The sequence below is a fragment of the Trachurus trachurus genome (assembly GCF_905171665.1).
Source record: "Trachurus trachurus genome assembly, chromosome: 8".
In the NCBI taxonomy this organism is placed as follows: domain Eukaryota; kingdom Metazoa; phylum Chordata; class Actinopteri; order Carangiformes; family Carangidae; genus Trachurus; species Trachurus trachurus.
In genome coordinates, this window is record NC_139905.1 from 25,388,010 (window position 1) to 25,405,380 (window position 17,371).

The window sequence follows — 17,371 nt, forward strand, 5'->3', positions numbered from 1 at the left end:
ACCTATGTTCGTTTTATTGTTATCATCAATACCAATCATAGGGATTATGTCAGAGACGGGTTACCATGTGACTGATGTTTTGTTTTTTGTGTTTCCTGTTGAAAGTGCCTCTGTGACAGCCCAGAATGACATGGGAACACTAGGACCTCTCTTCTGATCTCTACGCTCAGCACACAGAGAAGCTCCCAGCAGGAGGCGTCGTCGCTGGAAACATCGTGTATCTTCTCCCTCCCGTCATAGTACTGTTCTAAGTTCTTACCTGTGTGTGTCTTAAACTAAATCTATGCAGAGGTGAAATTACTGAGGAGATAAACTGCTGTAATGTGATTTATGTGGTTCTCCTTGTTTTGTTTAGCAAAACAGTCTGCTGTGAAGATATAGTTTTATTTTGGAGTTTATGAACAATATTTGAAAAGCAATGAGTGAATTGGTGACTTGACATGTTTTTAGCCCATTATTAAATGTAGGAGGTCAACCTAAGAACTAAAATCCTAATAAACAGTGGTATACACTGGTGTGTGCTCATACATATTCAAGATAACGGGCTAAAACGTGTGAAATTGTTCTTAAACACTGCAAAAAGTACTAACACCTGCACTGTAAATTGGCTGCTATAACAACAGGCATCACTGCTTTGTCCTGTAGGATAATCGTCCTCTCATATTACCATTGCACTTTCTTTCTTAAGAATTGTTTTCAACATGACAAGAGCTTATAAACTTGGTAACAATTCGACTGAAGCATTAGGCTGAAACCAAAACTACCAAAAAGTCGTCATTATCATTAATCTCGATGATGGTGAAAAATACACATTTCATGACCAACAAAAGAAAATAAGCTTCACAAATGTGTGTGATGATCTGTGTGTAATTCATGTTCACAAATAAACTGCCTGATCCACAAATAGATACTTAACACAAGGAACAAATGTAAGACATTTTACAAATAAACACATTACCAAATAAATATCACTCACTTGAGGCTGATTGGAAATTACTTTCAATTATGGCAGATTTGGTATTTTTGAAAGTAGCTACTTTAATGACTTGAAACTAAATGTTTTTCACCCACACTTTGAGATTCAGAATGTCAAAACTCCAAACACAAAAATAACCCAATTCAGACATTTAACAATGTTGAAATAAATGCGAAAGCGTTTTATTACATATTGATGTACTTTATATAAAATATTATGTTAAATGTTATATGGTGTGTGTGTGTGTGTGTGTGTGTGTGTGTGTGTGTGTGTGTGTGTGTGTGTGTGTGTGTGTGTGTGTGTGTGTGTGTGTGTGTGTGTGTGTGTGTGTGTGTGTGTTTGTCAAGTCTGACATGTATTTAACTTGCGATTTATTTATCTCTAAACCTGTTTCTCACAGAAATCATCATACACATTTGGAAATCTTGTTTTTATTAGTAATACTAAACAAACTACTCCCCAGTTTTTTGTGAGATGTTTTGTGTGTCTCAGGCTGAAAGGATAATAAATCTGTCACCAACAGATAAATAAACTGTGAGGCTTTGTGGATGTTCACAAGATGAAATAACCGAGGGGGAGTCCCCAAAATCAAAGGGCCGAGCTTGATTAGTTTGTTTTATGTTTTTGCGTGTTCAGGTGGAAAAATAACCCTTCGCTTCAGTTTCTGATCAGGTTTGGTCTGTGGAGGAGAGAGATTCTTTTAGCTACATCAGAAAACAGGAGGTGGGATCTGGCTCTAACACAACAAAATATGTATCCATTACCTACCTAGCAGGAGGTTAACAGAGGGATGCTGCGTGTCCACCTCTGCTCAGCTCAGCATCACGTCTTTGATTGACGCGGGATGTGAATTCTCACTGATAAAATACCAACATTAACAGGACCACATATAGAAGAAAACTTAGTTTGAAACTTGTTTTTCCTTTTGAGATTGAACAAAAGGATTAATACCCTACACACACACACACACACACACGCTCACATACAGTTATTATTTCTCTGCAGCCACAGGGATGGGAGATGGTGATAATGGTTATCACATTCATATACATTGTAATAAAGTAACCACACACATCATAAACAGAGGGAGGATATATATATATATATATTTAATGCACAGTCGTCAGTCATAACCATTGTTTCTGTATCTGCACCACATCTGCTTTTTTTTCTGCTGGAGAAGGAGGAAAAACTCCAAGGGAACAAGGTTCATAATCCTTCACTTACACTGTGTGTCTGGTTTTCAATTTCAATTTTGTGTTATCTTATTATTTGTTACATTGTCACTGGGGATTATTAGGGAATGGTGAGAGGTCAGATTGGTTGCCTGCACTGTAACTGTATTCACATTTCATGTTGTGTCATTTAACATTACTGTTTAACTACACTCTACCAAAATGAAATAAGAGTAAGTGAAGGATGTTTCTGAGACATTACTTGGGAAATGTGGCTAGATTATATTTTATTATTAACTTTTTTAAAACTCTACATTTTGTACCTGATGTGTAATTATGTATTTAAGTACCAGATTAAACCTGTATGTTTCAGGCTACTGTATCAGATGAATACATACAGTTAGTGGCGTCGAATTGGACACAAAACACATATAAGTCCCTGTACTGGACTGTCTATAATGTCTGCTTAATGTACTGCAAGTGTTATGGATCGCAAATAAAACACAGCATTTCTCACAAATGAATCCAGTGGAATTGACTGTTTTACCTCAGCGTGAGTGTTTCATCATCCTTATCTCACTCATTTTCAATTTTCAATTCAAGGCAGCGCATTTCCTCGTATCGAGTCGGACGCCTTTTTCAGAGTTCTGATAAAGGCTGGTTTCCCTGAGCAACAAAGAAAGGCCAGATGACTGAGAGACTTCAGAGTTTGTTAAAGTGCAAAGTGTTAAAGTGAGACATCCACTGTCAATGGCAAAGGAGCACTCATGTTCATGTTCACAGTTGAGACTCCTATAGCTCCTACCTACCCACAGCAATTCATCTCATCTCACAAATAAGTTATAGCTGTTGTCCATAAAAGCTCTGCAACAGGTGCTGGATACAGGGACATCATATAGAGTCACAGCTCCATTTAATTTTTATCAGCACCAACACCTCTGTCCACGGTTAGGAAATGAGAGATACACAACAAAAGGCTCATCTCATTGATATGACTTAAATTACTTGTCATATGGGGATGGGAGACCATTATTACAGGACAGATAAAGAAAGCAATGTGGATAGATAAGGAGTATAGAAATAAAATTCAAACAAATCCTGCTCTAACTTTCTATCAATAGTTTACAAAAGACACAGGAGAAATATCAGATCCTGATTTCATATAAATACAATACAAGACAAAATTATGAATTATCTCTGCAAGTTGTAGCCAGTTTAGTGTGTAGCACACACTGGATCTTTAAGGAGTGTTAAACTGCTCTTTATATTGATAAGGTAACCAATTTCATTACTAAGGATAACATGACATTAGTGAGTTATTAAAAGGGAAATACACTGCATTTTGTTGGTTTTCCAATTTTTCACAAAGCACAAGTGTGTGTGGTAGTTTGCATGATCTCTGTGAACTTCAGCTTCCTCACAGCCCAGACACATGTAGATTCAGGTAACTGTCAACGGTTATTGATCTGTATGAAACAAAAGTAATATTGCTGGACAAACTGAGTCACTGGAACCTTGTTTGATGTGACCAAGAAGCTAATGGTCTGGCTGAGCTCCAGAGATCCTCTGTAGAGATGGGAGAAGATACTCAGACCTTCAAGCTCATAATTATCCTCTCAGCCCAAACATTGGGGGGTTGAGTTTGTTATTTAATAAGACTGTAATGTCAGCTATTATTTCACTGATTGAGCCCCCAGACAGAGAATTTCTACTGATTGTTTACTCGGTTGCTTTTTTGTAAGCTAGACAAACAAGTTTTTTTTCTTTTAATATGCCTGCTCATGCATTAAGCTTACAGTGAGACATGAACTTTTTACATTTTACATACAGCTTTACTACAGTACAGATTTACTTTTGGCGCATTTCCACTAGCACGGCTCGGCTCGGCACGGCTCGGCTCGGTTTGGTTGTGTTTCCATTACAACTGAGTATCACTAGTGCCGCCGTGACGTCATTTACACGGCGCCGAGCAACGAGACAACCTCACAGAGGTGGAAGAGGGCCCTTTTTACTCTGCAACAAGAAGAAGCCATTTGTGCAATGGTGACTGCAAACAATGACATACGGTTGAGAGAGATACAAAGCAAGGATGACAGTATCTTTGGGAATAATGAATCTGTTTCAATCGTTACAATTGACAGAGTGATGTAGATGAAAATATGTGGCCAGACAGACAGGAACGTCTGAATGTGCAGGAATGATTTACAGTACTCTGTGGGTTCAGTTACAATATGTACTGCAATATTGTTTACAGTTGTGCACAGCTCTAAGGGTGTTTCTTATGTTTGTTTTAATAGATGACTGTAGCCAGTAGTTAGAATTGCAAAGAGCATTTTTTTTAACCTTTATTTATCCAGGCAAGCAAATTAAGAACAAAATTCACATTTTCAAGTGCAGCCTGAAAAGAGCTAGAAGCTCTTTAAGGGGAAGGGGGAGGGGAATGCTAAAAGTGAAAACAAGGTTATATAAATTACACTTAGAAAAATACAATACAATACAATACAATACAATAAAACAGTAGGGCGTGACAAGAAGGTCTATTTAGCAAGTGCAGGAGTCGACAGTGATTTGTAGCAGATTTTGTTTGAAGACAGAGAGAGGTGAAGACAAAGTTTAAGTGTGTTTTGTAGGGTGTTCCAGTCAAAGGCTGCAGCGAACCGGAGGGCACTGCGTCCGAAGAAGGTGCAGACTTTGGGGATGGAGAGGTTGATGATGAATGCACTGGACCTTAGATTGCGGGCAGGGTGGGAGAGGTGCAGAAGGGAAGAGAGGTAGAGAGGTGTAATGCCAAGAATGGTTTTGTAGATGAGCAGAAACCAGTGATGGAGCCGTCTGGTGTGGAGAGAAGTCCAGTCTACCAGGTTATATAGGTCGCAGTGGTGAGTGGTGAATGGAGCCCCAGTGGCAAAATGGATGGCGGAATGGTGGAGTGGGTCCAGTTTGCTGAGAGTGGAGTGAGATAGTCGCCATAGTCTAATATGGGTATGTGTAACCGATGTCATATCTGGCCCTCTGCGTTGTGTTTCTCACGGCCTGCCATAGGTGGGGTTCGATCCCACGACCTCCCGCACCGGAGGCGACGATGCTAACCTCTTCGCCAAGAAGTTGACAACCACTTGGCAGGTTGGTTAGCACGTCTTTTATGGGTGGAGTGAGTGCACATCCGCTACATATGCATAAAAATGTGCAGTAAAAATGTGAAACATACATATTCAGTATCAGTTACTCCACTAAATACAGTAATGTGTACATTTACTGGAGTTTTCACATGGCTGTACAAGTAGTGTGTAGTGCTGTCTTGAGCATTTTCAGGTAGTGTCACCAAGACCTGACTTTTTTGCATTGGAAAACACTTAGAGAATAAACTGTCATAATGAAAACATGACAAAGCCATTTGACTATCTTGTTCATAAACAACGGCGTCAGGACTTCTCAGTTTGACGACACTGACAGTTTCATTGACATGAATACTTGCTTTTGAGGAATGAACTATCCATTTTGAGCAAGTGACGCGCTTTTGCAGGTTATCCACTCGGTTTTGCAGTTTATACCAATTGTTTTGAGAAATGCACTAACCGTTGTGCGAATGTTAACAGTGATGTGAGAAATGCACCAAAGTGACTGAAAAAAACTGTAACATCACAGTTTTTCAACATTCAGACAGAGGCAGTGCTGGTTGTGGCTGGAGTGGAACTGTTCCAAATGAAATGAGGCCCCATGTGAGCATGTAACATAAATGTCAACATCAATCAATGTCAATATGTCCAAAAACTGACCCATCGTTCACTCATCTCTTTAACATCCACACACCATTTACAGTAGTTGTTCCCAGTATGGCATCAGTTTCCTGGTAGCCACACAGAAACACAGCTCTGCTCTGAATATAGGGAGCGTGATACAGGAGTCCTGTGGGGGGGTTGTGAGATTGGTTCCTGCCCCTGGACCATATTATTCATTGTGATAACAGTAATTGCTGCCTTTGCTCATGTGGATTTTATTGTCCTGAGGGTTTTTTTTTTTTTTTTTTTTTTTTGCTGTTCATGCTTTATCATCATTTATCATTGATGAGCAGAGTGAGGTGGTGGATGGATGGTGGATGATTTTGCATTAATTTCCATACTGTATATGGTATATAGCTCATATAGCTCTGCTACTTTGGCTTTGGCAGTGGTGGCTGTTGGGTAATGGCATGACAGTGAACAACGGACAACATATCTGAGCCATTCTCTCTAATAGAATGGGCTAATATTAGCATCCATGGGCAAAAGAGTGGAGATACAAAGAACAAATTCCTCTATGTTCGCAGCAGACTGAAGAATCCACGCTGCTCTCACAAGCAATTATGGGCATCTAAAAGCGAAGAGAAGACTGTCTAATGTAATAAAAATGATAAAATGAAAAAAGCCACATAATGGTGCCCAGAAAATCACATCCTTATGCATCATGGAGAGAGAGAGAAAAAAGGCGTAGTGAGAGAAAAGTAGAGAGAAGTAGTGAGAATGAAAAACAGTGGCTCTTGCATCATCAGCTAATGGATGACAAATCATGTCAATATGTAGTGAATGCTCAGAACATTCAAAATATTACATAAACTGAATCCAGATGAAAGCTATTACCCCATATTGATTTTTCACCAAAGAAGACTTCTATTTTTGTTTGGAGTAGTTTGTGTCTCTGTTGTCATCTCCTTTTGCTTCTTTGGAGTTTTATCTAATCTCACAGAGATTCATGTCTTTTTGTGTTCATTTTGCATTTTCTTCTTCTTTTTTTTAGCATATCTTTTCTCTTCTTGCAGCACCAGTGAGAGAGTTTTTGTTGCCTTTGCTGCAAGGACCTTGAACTGTCCATCCACAGTTTCACCTGAGTCTTGTTTTCTTTGATTCCCAGCTCAAGGATATACGTCATGAATCGCTGCTATCCTTGGTTCACAATGACCAGTGATCAACAGTTGCAGTTTCCCTTTAGACGGTTTTAAAAGCTGTAAATCTCTGCTCTTTACGCACGGCAAAAGTTGCTGGTATGAAAATATCTCACACATATGATGTAACACACAATGTTTAGATAGATAGAAATTTTAGATAGATAGATAGATAGATAGATAGATAGATAGATAGATAGATAGATAGATAGATAGATAGATAGATAGATAGATAGATAGATAGATAGATAGATAGATAGATAGATAGATAGATAGATGATTTATATCCTGCAATGTCTAAAACAATAAAATATACATTACTAGTGCAGAAGGAACAACCTCAACATAAATGAAATACAGTAATACCTAATTTAAATACAATACATAATTTAAATACAATATAAAACGAGTCCAAAAGGGCAAAAACATAATATAAAAACGAGGTATGTTGCTGTCCCCCACACTTCTGTACTCTGACTGTGCTGCTGTAGAGTCAAAATCTCATTGCAATGATTTTTAGGCTTCATTTTAGAGTGTTACCTCCTGTGAAACTAACTACCTAAAATTACCTGTCTTCCTTTGTAACACTCCAGCAAGTCTTATTCGGTTGAAAAATTAGATTTAACAATTACTAATGGTTTCTCTAATGAAAAAAAAAAAAAATGAAAAAAAATGTTTTATACTCTTTACCTGTTCGTTTCAGCATGTGGTTGCCCCATTACATGAAAGATAAATGTCCTCTGAGTCTGCATGGTTTTACACTCTTCTCAACCCTTCTGCAAAGCACAAAGTTCAGCAAAGACTCATGATTAATTAATTAGCTTATATACGCATGAGTGCATGTTAACTAAATCAACATGTTAATTGGAGTTTGAATTCAAAATGCACACTTTGTTCATTTGTCAATTAAAACTAATGTTTTTTCTGACTTTAAGCTTTTATTTAAGTTAAATTGTTACACAGACTCAAGGACAGATTCATGTTACCGTGATCAGGCTTTTTGTCTGTTACCGAAAAAGTCCTACTGACTGACTGAATTTGCGCAAACAATGAGTCTTCCACTGTTTCACTGAAGAAGAAAAAAATTATAATTATTATAATAATAATGGCTTGGATCTATACAGTGCTTTTCATGGCACCCAAATCACTTTACACAAACCATTATTCATTCATACCACATTCACAGAAGTGATAAGCTACATCTGTAGCTACAGCTGCCTTGGGGCAGACTGACAGAGGGGTGGCTGCCAATGTGTGCCAAGCTCCAACCACCACCAAATATTCAAACTCATATGCATCATCTCGAGGTTGTAGAGTGAAGCAACTTTTGGAAAATCTGAGAAACTGTCTGAATATGTTTCACATGCATGACCTTGCAGGCAGTTAAATGGAGATTTTTCACCAGAGTTCAACACTTTATTTCATTTAATGCATATCAGTACAGTGTATCGACTGGTGTTGGCTCACAGTTCAAAAATACAACGAGTTACAAAAAGGCTCACTTAGTATTCACATCACAGTAACACCCACTTAAAAATACAGTGACAAGTGCATCACAGCATCACAAGCCACAGTGGCCACACATTATGCTCTAATGTCACTTTGGATAATAAATACAATCAGACATGTAGCGTTATCAGTGTAACATAATCAGGACCTGTAGACCTTCACCTCCCACAGGAAAGACTCACACCACTCATCTGGTGATACAGACATTCTGTCTTTGCTAATGAGAGCAAGCAATCTGTCCCCACTTAGTAATTTAAACACATCAGTCACATGGCATGTGAAGAGCAGCACGTCCTCTAAGAGGGGAGCCAGTGAGCCTTTCACACTTTGTCTAATAATTACATGACTGTTTGTACAATCTCTAATGGTGCTCCACTGCTAAATGCTGTGTTTCAACAATACAGTGAGTTTTAACCTACATGCAGTGACACAGGAAAAGGCTCACATGACACTTTTCTGCCATGCACAATCTAGAAAAAAACTACAACATTTAAACTGTCAAAAATGGATTCAATATATCAACCATATATTTGCTATTCATGGAACAATCTGTTTCACAACACTGACAAACTGCACAACAGATATAATAAAATGCACAACAGCTTTTGTACTAACCCAACAACAGTGACTGCAGACTGCAATATACAACTGCTTTATAAATGATATTTCATATAATAGTAATTGTTATAAGGGACAGGGTCAAGGTTTGCAGAATAGTGAAATATTTTTCTAATAAACAGTGAACTACAGTGGACTGAAGAAGGCTTTATTAACCTGTGTGCTTTTTCTTTTTCATTTGTATGCCTTTATTGTGCCATATGTGATACAAGAACCATCTTTTTCTCAGTACTGAAATGACTGAAATACAACCAAAACCACTTCTAGTAGAAATATATTCAAATAAATAAATAAAATAAAAATATGTGGAGGCACAGTAATGATCAGCCATTTTTAAAGCAGAAGTAAGCGATCCGGTCATTTTGGCTAATGCTGCGTTCCAGGCAGGCTTTTGAAACCGTAAATTACAGCTTCAAGTCACAACTTACGACTTTGTAGCGTTCCAGGCAACCCACTCGTGTTTTTCCGACCTGTTTTACCTGTGAAAGTCACTATAACTGCCACTCGTAACTTCCGACCCGTGAACTCTTACCAGATCGAACTGGTACGACTTCACAGGTCGGAAAAACACGAGTTACGAGTTTCCTTGAATGCACCATAACAGTCCTCGTCCCTACGTCACCACATTCACGGCGTCCCTTGGCTGCACACACAGCCCTGCATGCCGTTCTCTCTCCTCATTGGATAAAAACTGTAGGATACGATAAATGTTTTCTCCTCGGCTCAGAGCAGAGCAGAGGGACTGAGAGACCCGTGTTTCGGTCCAAACACTCTATGTAAGTGATTGCTGTCGGAAGATATAACTATTTAAGACTTATATTAACACAAATATATCACTTACTTATGCTTTAATTGTTGCTTTTCATTGTTCTGACTCAGTTTTTAGTTTGCTGCATCTTAAATGTGATGAGGAAGTGGAGGAATACTGACTTTTTTCTTATTTTTGCCAATATGACAATAACTGATGCTGAACTTGTCTTGTAATGTTGTAAACTGTATAACAACCATGCACAAAATGTATAGTATATTTCAGCAGAGTCCTATTTTGAATGGCCTTTGTCTTTGTCTTCATGGAAACAGAATCTACTGAACACTCTGTTCAGTAGTGGCAGATGGTGGTGATTTGTTGGCTTGCAGGTCAACTGTCCACCTCAGTGCACAGCCACAGTGACAGGCAGCATGTTCTGAAGCAGTTCCCTTGATGACTGCGAGTGGGACGGATTGGAGCCGTCCGCTGCCATCCTCAGACTCACGCTGCCGTCAGCCAGAGCAGGGGCCACTCTGAAACCCCTGTGAGACGGACGGATGGCTACAATGAACTTCCTCTTGAACGTTTCACTTAAAATGATGTAGATGAACGGGTTAATGCAGCTGTTGGCGTAGCCCATGCTGATGGCTATGTTGTAGGCATACAGGAAGGCAAAGGTGGGCCGCTGTACTGCCAGGTGGGCCAGCTGCAGGACGTAGTAGGGGGCCCAGCAGATGAAAAACGCCAGGCAGATGGCCACTGCCATAGAGGTCACCTTTCTCGTCCGCACCCTCTGGCTGCGCTGGGGCAGTGGAGCAACTGTGGATGACATGTTTTGGAGAATCTTGAAGAAGACCCCGCAGATGATCACCAAAGGCACAGCAAAGGCCAAGAAGAACTGGTAGAGAGTGAACCAGTATGTATCTGTGGCAGGGTTGGGCAGCAGGAGGGCACAGCCCACTGAGCCGTCCTTGAGGCGCATGAGTCCTGTGTACATCCAGACTGGAGTGATGGAGACCAGAGAAAACACCCACACCAGAGCCACCGCTGCCCCGGCCATGAAGGGGGTTCGAACGTGTTTGAAGCGGATGGGATGCACGGTGGCCAGGTAGCGATCCAGGGTCATTACAGTCAGGATGTACGTGCTGACAATCTGGCTGTTGGAGTCGAGCGCTGTGATGACAGTGCACATGGTGCCACCAAAGCACCAGGAGCCGTTACCCACAAGCTGGTGGATGAGAAAAGGCATGCCGAGGAGAAAGAGGAGGTCTGCGATGGACAAACTTAAGATGAATATATCTGGTACTGTCTGCTGGGAGCAGAGCTTCGTCTTCTTCACTATGGTGTAGATGACTATGCTGTTTCCAAGGATCCCAAAGAAACAGATGACACCAAAGATGCTGGGCATGAGCACATTGCTGTACTGGTTATGATCTGCAAAGAGAATGCTCCCCATCAGTCACTTATTGATTCACTGATTTGTTTTTGTTTTATTTTCCAATTAATATCCCTTGTATTATTAATATCTGAGCCATGAAGTTCACAATAATCACTCCCTAATATCAAATATGAACAAAATAATAGGCTAATAATAGAAACTCAACACCTATATGTTTTAAATAGATATAACACAAACATCCTCTAATGAGTGAAATTCTAATAGTCTCCTTATTCTAAAAAAAAGAAGAAAAAAAAGAAGAATGAATAAACAACATACCTTCTTCTGGATTCTGGAGACTGATGGGTGAAAAAGATGAATTCGATATGTAGGCAAAGTCCATCCCAATAATAAAACTTAAAATAGCCTGTTTAGATACGAGAACAGCACAAAAACAGAATGATTAAAATGTAGCTTCACTTAGGCTAACTGAAAAACTAATTTGATGGCATGGATTATGCTACTCAGCCGCACGAGACCTAACACGCGCCAAAAGAGGAGGGGGGAACAGAGCGACGGAAGAACTTGGGTCAGTCCTCTTACCGTGGTGTTTATACTTTCTCATGGTGTTTCAGCCCAGAGAGACGATGCAGGCTGAAGCTCTGAGCTGCCAGAGAGTGAGTGAGTGAGTAGAGAAAGAGAGAGAGGGGTGGTGAAGTTTTCTCTCGTCTCGTCTAACCTCAGCATCTCTGATCACAGAGCTGCTCTTATCTTATTGCCCATATTGCCCGTTTCTCCTCTACTGGCCAGCTGAATTTAAAAATGATATTTGTCCTCACATATCGTATGGATTCATTAGTGTGTGACTTTTTTCCCCAGTCAAGGCGATTTCGTTTGCAGAGAGCAGCGAGCCATCTATTTTTCAAAGTGTCAGAGGCTGTGATGGTAGGGATCGATACGGCCACTAGGTGTCAGTGTTGTCAAGGTATTAACACGCTTCTGTTGTCACAGATGGACAAGTCACAATCAAAAGCAGATGTCCAAAAAATGAAAACAACGAAAGACGACCGAATGTCTAAAAACATTTGTCAAATAGTGTTTTGTGTAGTGGGATAAGGCTAACAGCTTACACACATGCGGAAGATGCAGTTGTATTATATGAGGCGAGTTTCTATAGGCTATAGCCTATCCTTCCTTATAGGCTATATTAATTTGAAGTAATCTAGAACACCATCAAATAAAAAGTGTGTGTGTGTGTGTGTGTGTGTGTGTGTGTGTGTGTGTGTGTGTGTGTGTGTGTGTGTGTGTGTGTAAATGACAGGAACTGCGAGAGTGTGTGGTGAAGTTGGTGGTTTGGTTTTAAGGTGCCCTCTTTTACCATCACTTTTTTTTTACTGATAGATAACATCAAGACACATGACCTACAGTTTTTACAGACAAGTGAAGTGCAGCATACAGCAGCAGAGCACATGCCTTCTACTTAGGCTACTATTAACTATAGGACATCTGGTAAAGGCAGGTGTAAAACACTGTTGTGGCAACAGTTTGACTTTGATTTCACAGCCATAAATTTAATAGTATTTAAATGCTCCAACACACTCTATCTGATGCCCCACCTTGCTTTGTTTCACCCTGACTTAATATTTAATGAGTGACATAGGAAGGAACTTCTGCAGACAGACAGACAGACAGACATAACCTGTATAGATAGATAGACAGATAGATAGACAGACAGACAGACAGACAGATAGGCAGACAGATAGATAGATAGATAGATAGATAGATAGATAGATAGATAGATAGATAGATAGATAGATAACACACACACACACACACACACAGAGAGAGAGAGAGAGAGAGAGAGAGAGAGAGAGAGAGAGAGAGAGAGAGAGAGAGAGAGAGAGAGAGAGAAAGGTGTAATTGAAGGCAGTTCTGGGTGACAGTTAGTAACATAGTAACATAGTAACAGGTCTGTGGTGGGTTTGACAGACCCCTGGTGCAGACTGACAGGGAGGAGCTCCAGTCACAACAGCAGAGACCCTCCCAGCGCTGTGGAAGGAAGCGGAAACAAACGTCGCAAACCTTATGCTAGTAGCTAGATTTAGGCTCGCAGGACGGGGTGGAAGCGACACTAGACCTACATCGTTTGTTGCCTCTCCAGAGGAAACAGGGAGTTGATAGTTACACGACAGGTTTTCGTTTGTTACGGTGGCAACATTGAAACGGAATATCTCGAGTGGTGAGTTTTACTGACGCTTTCTCCTCTCGTAAAAGTTGTGCGCTGTTTCCTTTCACGACGCAGGCTAGTCAAGTTCTCTGACGTTAGCTGGGCTAACTGTGCCTCTGAGCTAGCAACAACAGCTTGCGCTATGAAAAAAAAGGTGTTTTCTTCCTTTTCACATTTGCCAACGTGAAGCCAGCCAGCAGGCCCGGAGCTTTGACAAACATCTGGCGTGTGTTTTAAACCGGCCACTTGTTTAGAGTCGTATCATCGCTAATTTGCCTGTTGTAGTAAATTTGATCGGTGAAGTTTGATCACCACACTGCATCGCAGTTATTGTTACCCGACCGTTAGCCGGCATGCTAGCTCCAGCGTTCTAGAACACAGGGCGCAGTCTGTTCGCTGGAACGGAATCGATTCAGTGGAAGTCGCGTGAAAACGGTAGAAAAACGCGGTCTGAAGCTTAAAATGGCTCATTGGGACATGTTTTAGGCTTATATTATTTTGACAGGAAACAGCCATCAGAGGGTGGCACATTCTAGAGGATAATTGCAGGTCTGCCCCTTCGGACTTCAGCTTCCCTTTTCATAATCGTCTTTAATACCCCCTGTCACTGATGTGCTTTCTTTCCGTTTGTTTTTACTGAGGCTATAGTAGTCATGAGTTGAGTTGTTTGTAATACTGTAAACAACTACAAGGCTCACATTTCAGGGCTGTCTGGGCTGACGCATGAGCTTAATATTAGTGGGGATGGATGGGTTGAATTTGAATAAAAAGCAAACAAAGTTTGCGTGTGTATATAATTTGTCATACATCTGTTGCTCTTGCTGTTATCTAGGCGGCTGTCAGGTTTAATGGCCTTAATAGTCGCAGACTCGAATTACTGTGAACCCATCAGAGCTGCACGTCCATAATATTAGCAAACAACTTAATGGGATAACGTAGGTTTATCCATTTAACTAAGTAACTGCAGGTTTAACCAGTGTAACTCAGCTGTGCTTAAGTAGGATACTGACTTACCACTGGTTGTGCCAGATGGTTGGCTGTCAAGAAGCTATATAGGCTATAGATACTGTTGCTGATTGTGATGGTGAACTTTGCATCAATAGCTCTCCTCCTCAGATCAGTAGCAGCCAGCCTGAACCCCACTTTAACATAGATTTGCCACTGGAGTTTATCATAAATACTTTCTTTTCACTGCATTTTGTTCATTTTATGCATTAAATGTGACATCTCAAAGCAAACACTTGCCAAACAAACTATTTGAACTAGCCTGATTGAACATCACATTGTTTCTTGTTTACAGGTACCCTACTGTGACCTTTATGTGAGGTCTAAACCGCTAAGGAACGGGTCATAGACGGGAGGAGAGACTCGGAGAGAAGCATCTGGCCACAGAAGCCTGGATAAGCGTTTTCATTTTTTTTATTCAAGTCCCTGAAACACACCAACCACAACCAAGCAGTTTTCCAGCGAGCAGCCAAGGACCATGGAGGCCATTGCCAAATACGATTTCAAAGCAACTGCTGATGATGAGCTTAGTTTCAAGCGTGGAGAAGTCCTTAAAGTAAGTGACAGCTATTTGATCACTGGAAGTTAGGGCTTGTATGCATTACTCATAATTAGTAAGTTCTTGAGAATATTTAATGGTTGTGTGTTTATTTCCTGTGTAATTCATCACAACTGTCATGTGGTAAATGAAAGTACCATTAGCGGTCACAAACTCAGAAAGTAATCTTATTTTGTTAGGGGGAAAAAAAGGAAAGAAATGGCAATAACATTGATATAATTGCCCAAATGACACTACAGTGTTAAGTCTACATGAAGATCAATATCTTCTTTTTCAGTTGTAGCCTATCTACCTATTCTGTCTGTTCTGTTTATTGCCATGTGGTTTACTGATGTGTTAGTTAAACATAAACCACTTTAAAAAAAGAAAATAGAGCAGTTAAACTGGGCTATAGCCTAAAATTCAAAACACACTGCTGCATCATGTGATGGTGCGCATGGTAATTAAGTGTGGCAACAGAACAACAAAATTTTAGCCCTAGATGCTGGAGCCTAGTGTACAATAGCAAAGCATTGTAAAGGAGCAGTGCTAATGTTACACCGCTGAAGGCACTGTGATTAACAAGAGGCAAGAGCTCCAAGGCCTTTGTTTGGGTTTTGTTCTATTATGAGCTATTTAAAGTCATCTGTGTGAAACCTCAGGCTTGTCCATATCTTCAGGCACGAGAAGCTTATGCTTAACTGTTTCTGTGAGGAAAGGCTTGATGTCATCACCTCGATGAAGAAGCTGAAATATTAGAAAATACAGTATATACTGCGGTTTTGCTTCACACTGATTCTTGCATTTATATTCATTGATCATAATCCTGGTACTTCGAGTCAAAGCCATGATTGCGGGATGCAGACGCAACGGTCCACTGTAATAAGGAAGCATTTTCCAGGACAATGTGTCCTTTTAAGGGATGCAAGACTCAATCTTTGACATAATATATCGTTTTCCTTGACATACAAGTAGATGTAACATAGATACATTTGTATTTAATGATATCTATTTTATGTACAGTAGTGAAAACTGAAATGAGACGATACTTATCAGCACAAATGTTACTACAGACTCATAAGGGATCAATAGTGACATCTAAACAAATACCCACCACGTGTATATTCCTCACAGAGTCTGAAGGGCTCGGTAGTTTCCAGTCCATGTGACAGGAGCCCACCCCTGTGCAAGTGATGTGTGTAGCGTGCAACACTGCTTCATAGCAGCTTGTAACGCTGTCATGAAATAGCTTGATTTGGTTGTGTCCTGTAACATAATGTACTATGTAGAAGACGTCAGTTGGTGTGGATGAGTCGACTGTTCTTCTAGGAGACGAGTGCCGTATTTTCCCAGAATGAGAGATTTTGAGAATTGAGCTTCGAAAAGACGTCTTATCTCACCAGGGGGGCCTCGTGTGAGGGAGGGTGAGAGAGAGAGACGGCTCAGGAAACACTGAGCTAAATATGAGTTCTTATTAAATTTGCATAAGAGAGGAGAAGGTACTGTACTTTTCCTCTCGTTTCTATGGCCAGCTGTCTTGTTGGGAAACCTCAAGCTTTTTTTTACCAGATGGCAGAGTTCCAGTCCAAATGTTAATGGGAAATACCACAGATTTTTTTCCTTTAATTGACATCATTAGGGATGAGATGTGCCTCTTGGTTCCTGGGTAATTTAGACACAACTGAATATTGTTTTGGTGAAACATGTTGCATGTTCTATTCATTTTGGCATCATTTAAAAACCTAGATTGTACTTCTTAGTTCCCCATATATTTGCCAGGTTGCTGCTCTCAATTCTTGTTTTTTATTCTTCCTTACAAAGTGCTTCTTGCTTTCAGCAGTGTTTCACAGGCCGTTTGCGTGTCTGCTGATTTAGGAAAGTGATAAGTTAGGTCATTTTGCATAAATGACTAAAATATACAAAAAACTCTTTGAAAACAAACTCTTTGGTTTCTACGTAGATTCAACCTATTTTACACGAGCAGGTCTACTTTTACATTTAGCCTCAGGTTCAACAAAAAGTACATTTCATTTACATTTTGTGATTTCAAGTTCCATTGGTTTCACATAGCTCAATCCAAACTACTATACTCAGATACAGTTAATAGCACTCTGTGGATTTGGTAAAATGTCTGACCTTGGTGCCGCTGCCACACCAGCGTTTCCCCATATATTGATTTATTTGTGGTGGCCAACCACATCATTGATACCGGCTGCTACACATTGATTTTATTCCTCTGTTTTTTTTTTTTTTTTTTTTACAATTTTTTAGAATGGGTA

The 17,371-nt window shown here is 40.1% G+C and overlaps 3 protein-coding genes across 3 annotated transcripts in view; 2 read left to right on the top strand and 1 right to left on the bottom strand.

Moving 5' to 3' along the window:
• The window catches only part of usp43b (ubiquitin specific peptidase 43b), a 75,585-nt gene extending 73,646 nt beyond the window's left edge, over window positions 1-1,939 (top strand). Inside the window, exon 16 of the mRNA XM_083976413.1 lies at window positions 106-1,939. Coding sequence (XP_083832539.1) covers window positions 106-116 — 11 coding nt within the window. The 3' untranslated portion in view covers window positions 117-1,939. The remainder of the gene's footprint in view (window positions 1-105) is intronic.
• An 8,408-nt stretch (window positions 1,940-10,347) lies between these two features.
• mchr1b (melanin-concentrating hormone receptor 1b) lies at window positions 10,348-11,373 on the bottom strand (the record flags this gene model as incomplete). Its single annotated transcript, XM_083976620.1, has 1 exon — window positions 10,348-11,373. Exon 1 carries the CDS (start codon window positions 11,350-11,352, stop codon window positions 10,348-10,350), a length of 1,005 nt encoding a protein of 334 aa, XP_083832746.1. The 5' UTR covers window positions 11,353-11,373.
• A 2,053-nt stretch (window positions 11,374-13,426) lies between these two features.
• The window catches only part of grb2b (growth factor receptor-bound protein 2b), a 33,202-nt gene continuing 29,257 nt past the window's right edge, over window positions 13,427-17,371 (top strand). Inside the window, exons 1-2 of the mRNA XM_083977321.1 lie at window positions 13,427-13,561; window positions 14,850-15,110. Coding sequence (XP_083833447.1) covers window positions 15,033-15,110 — 78 coding nt within the window. The 5' untranslated portion in view covers window positions 13,427-13,561; window positions 14,850-15,032. The remainder of the gene's footprint in view (window positions 13,562-14,849; window positions 15,111-17,371) is intronic.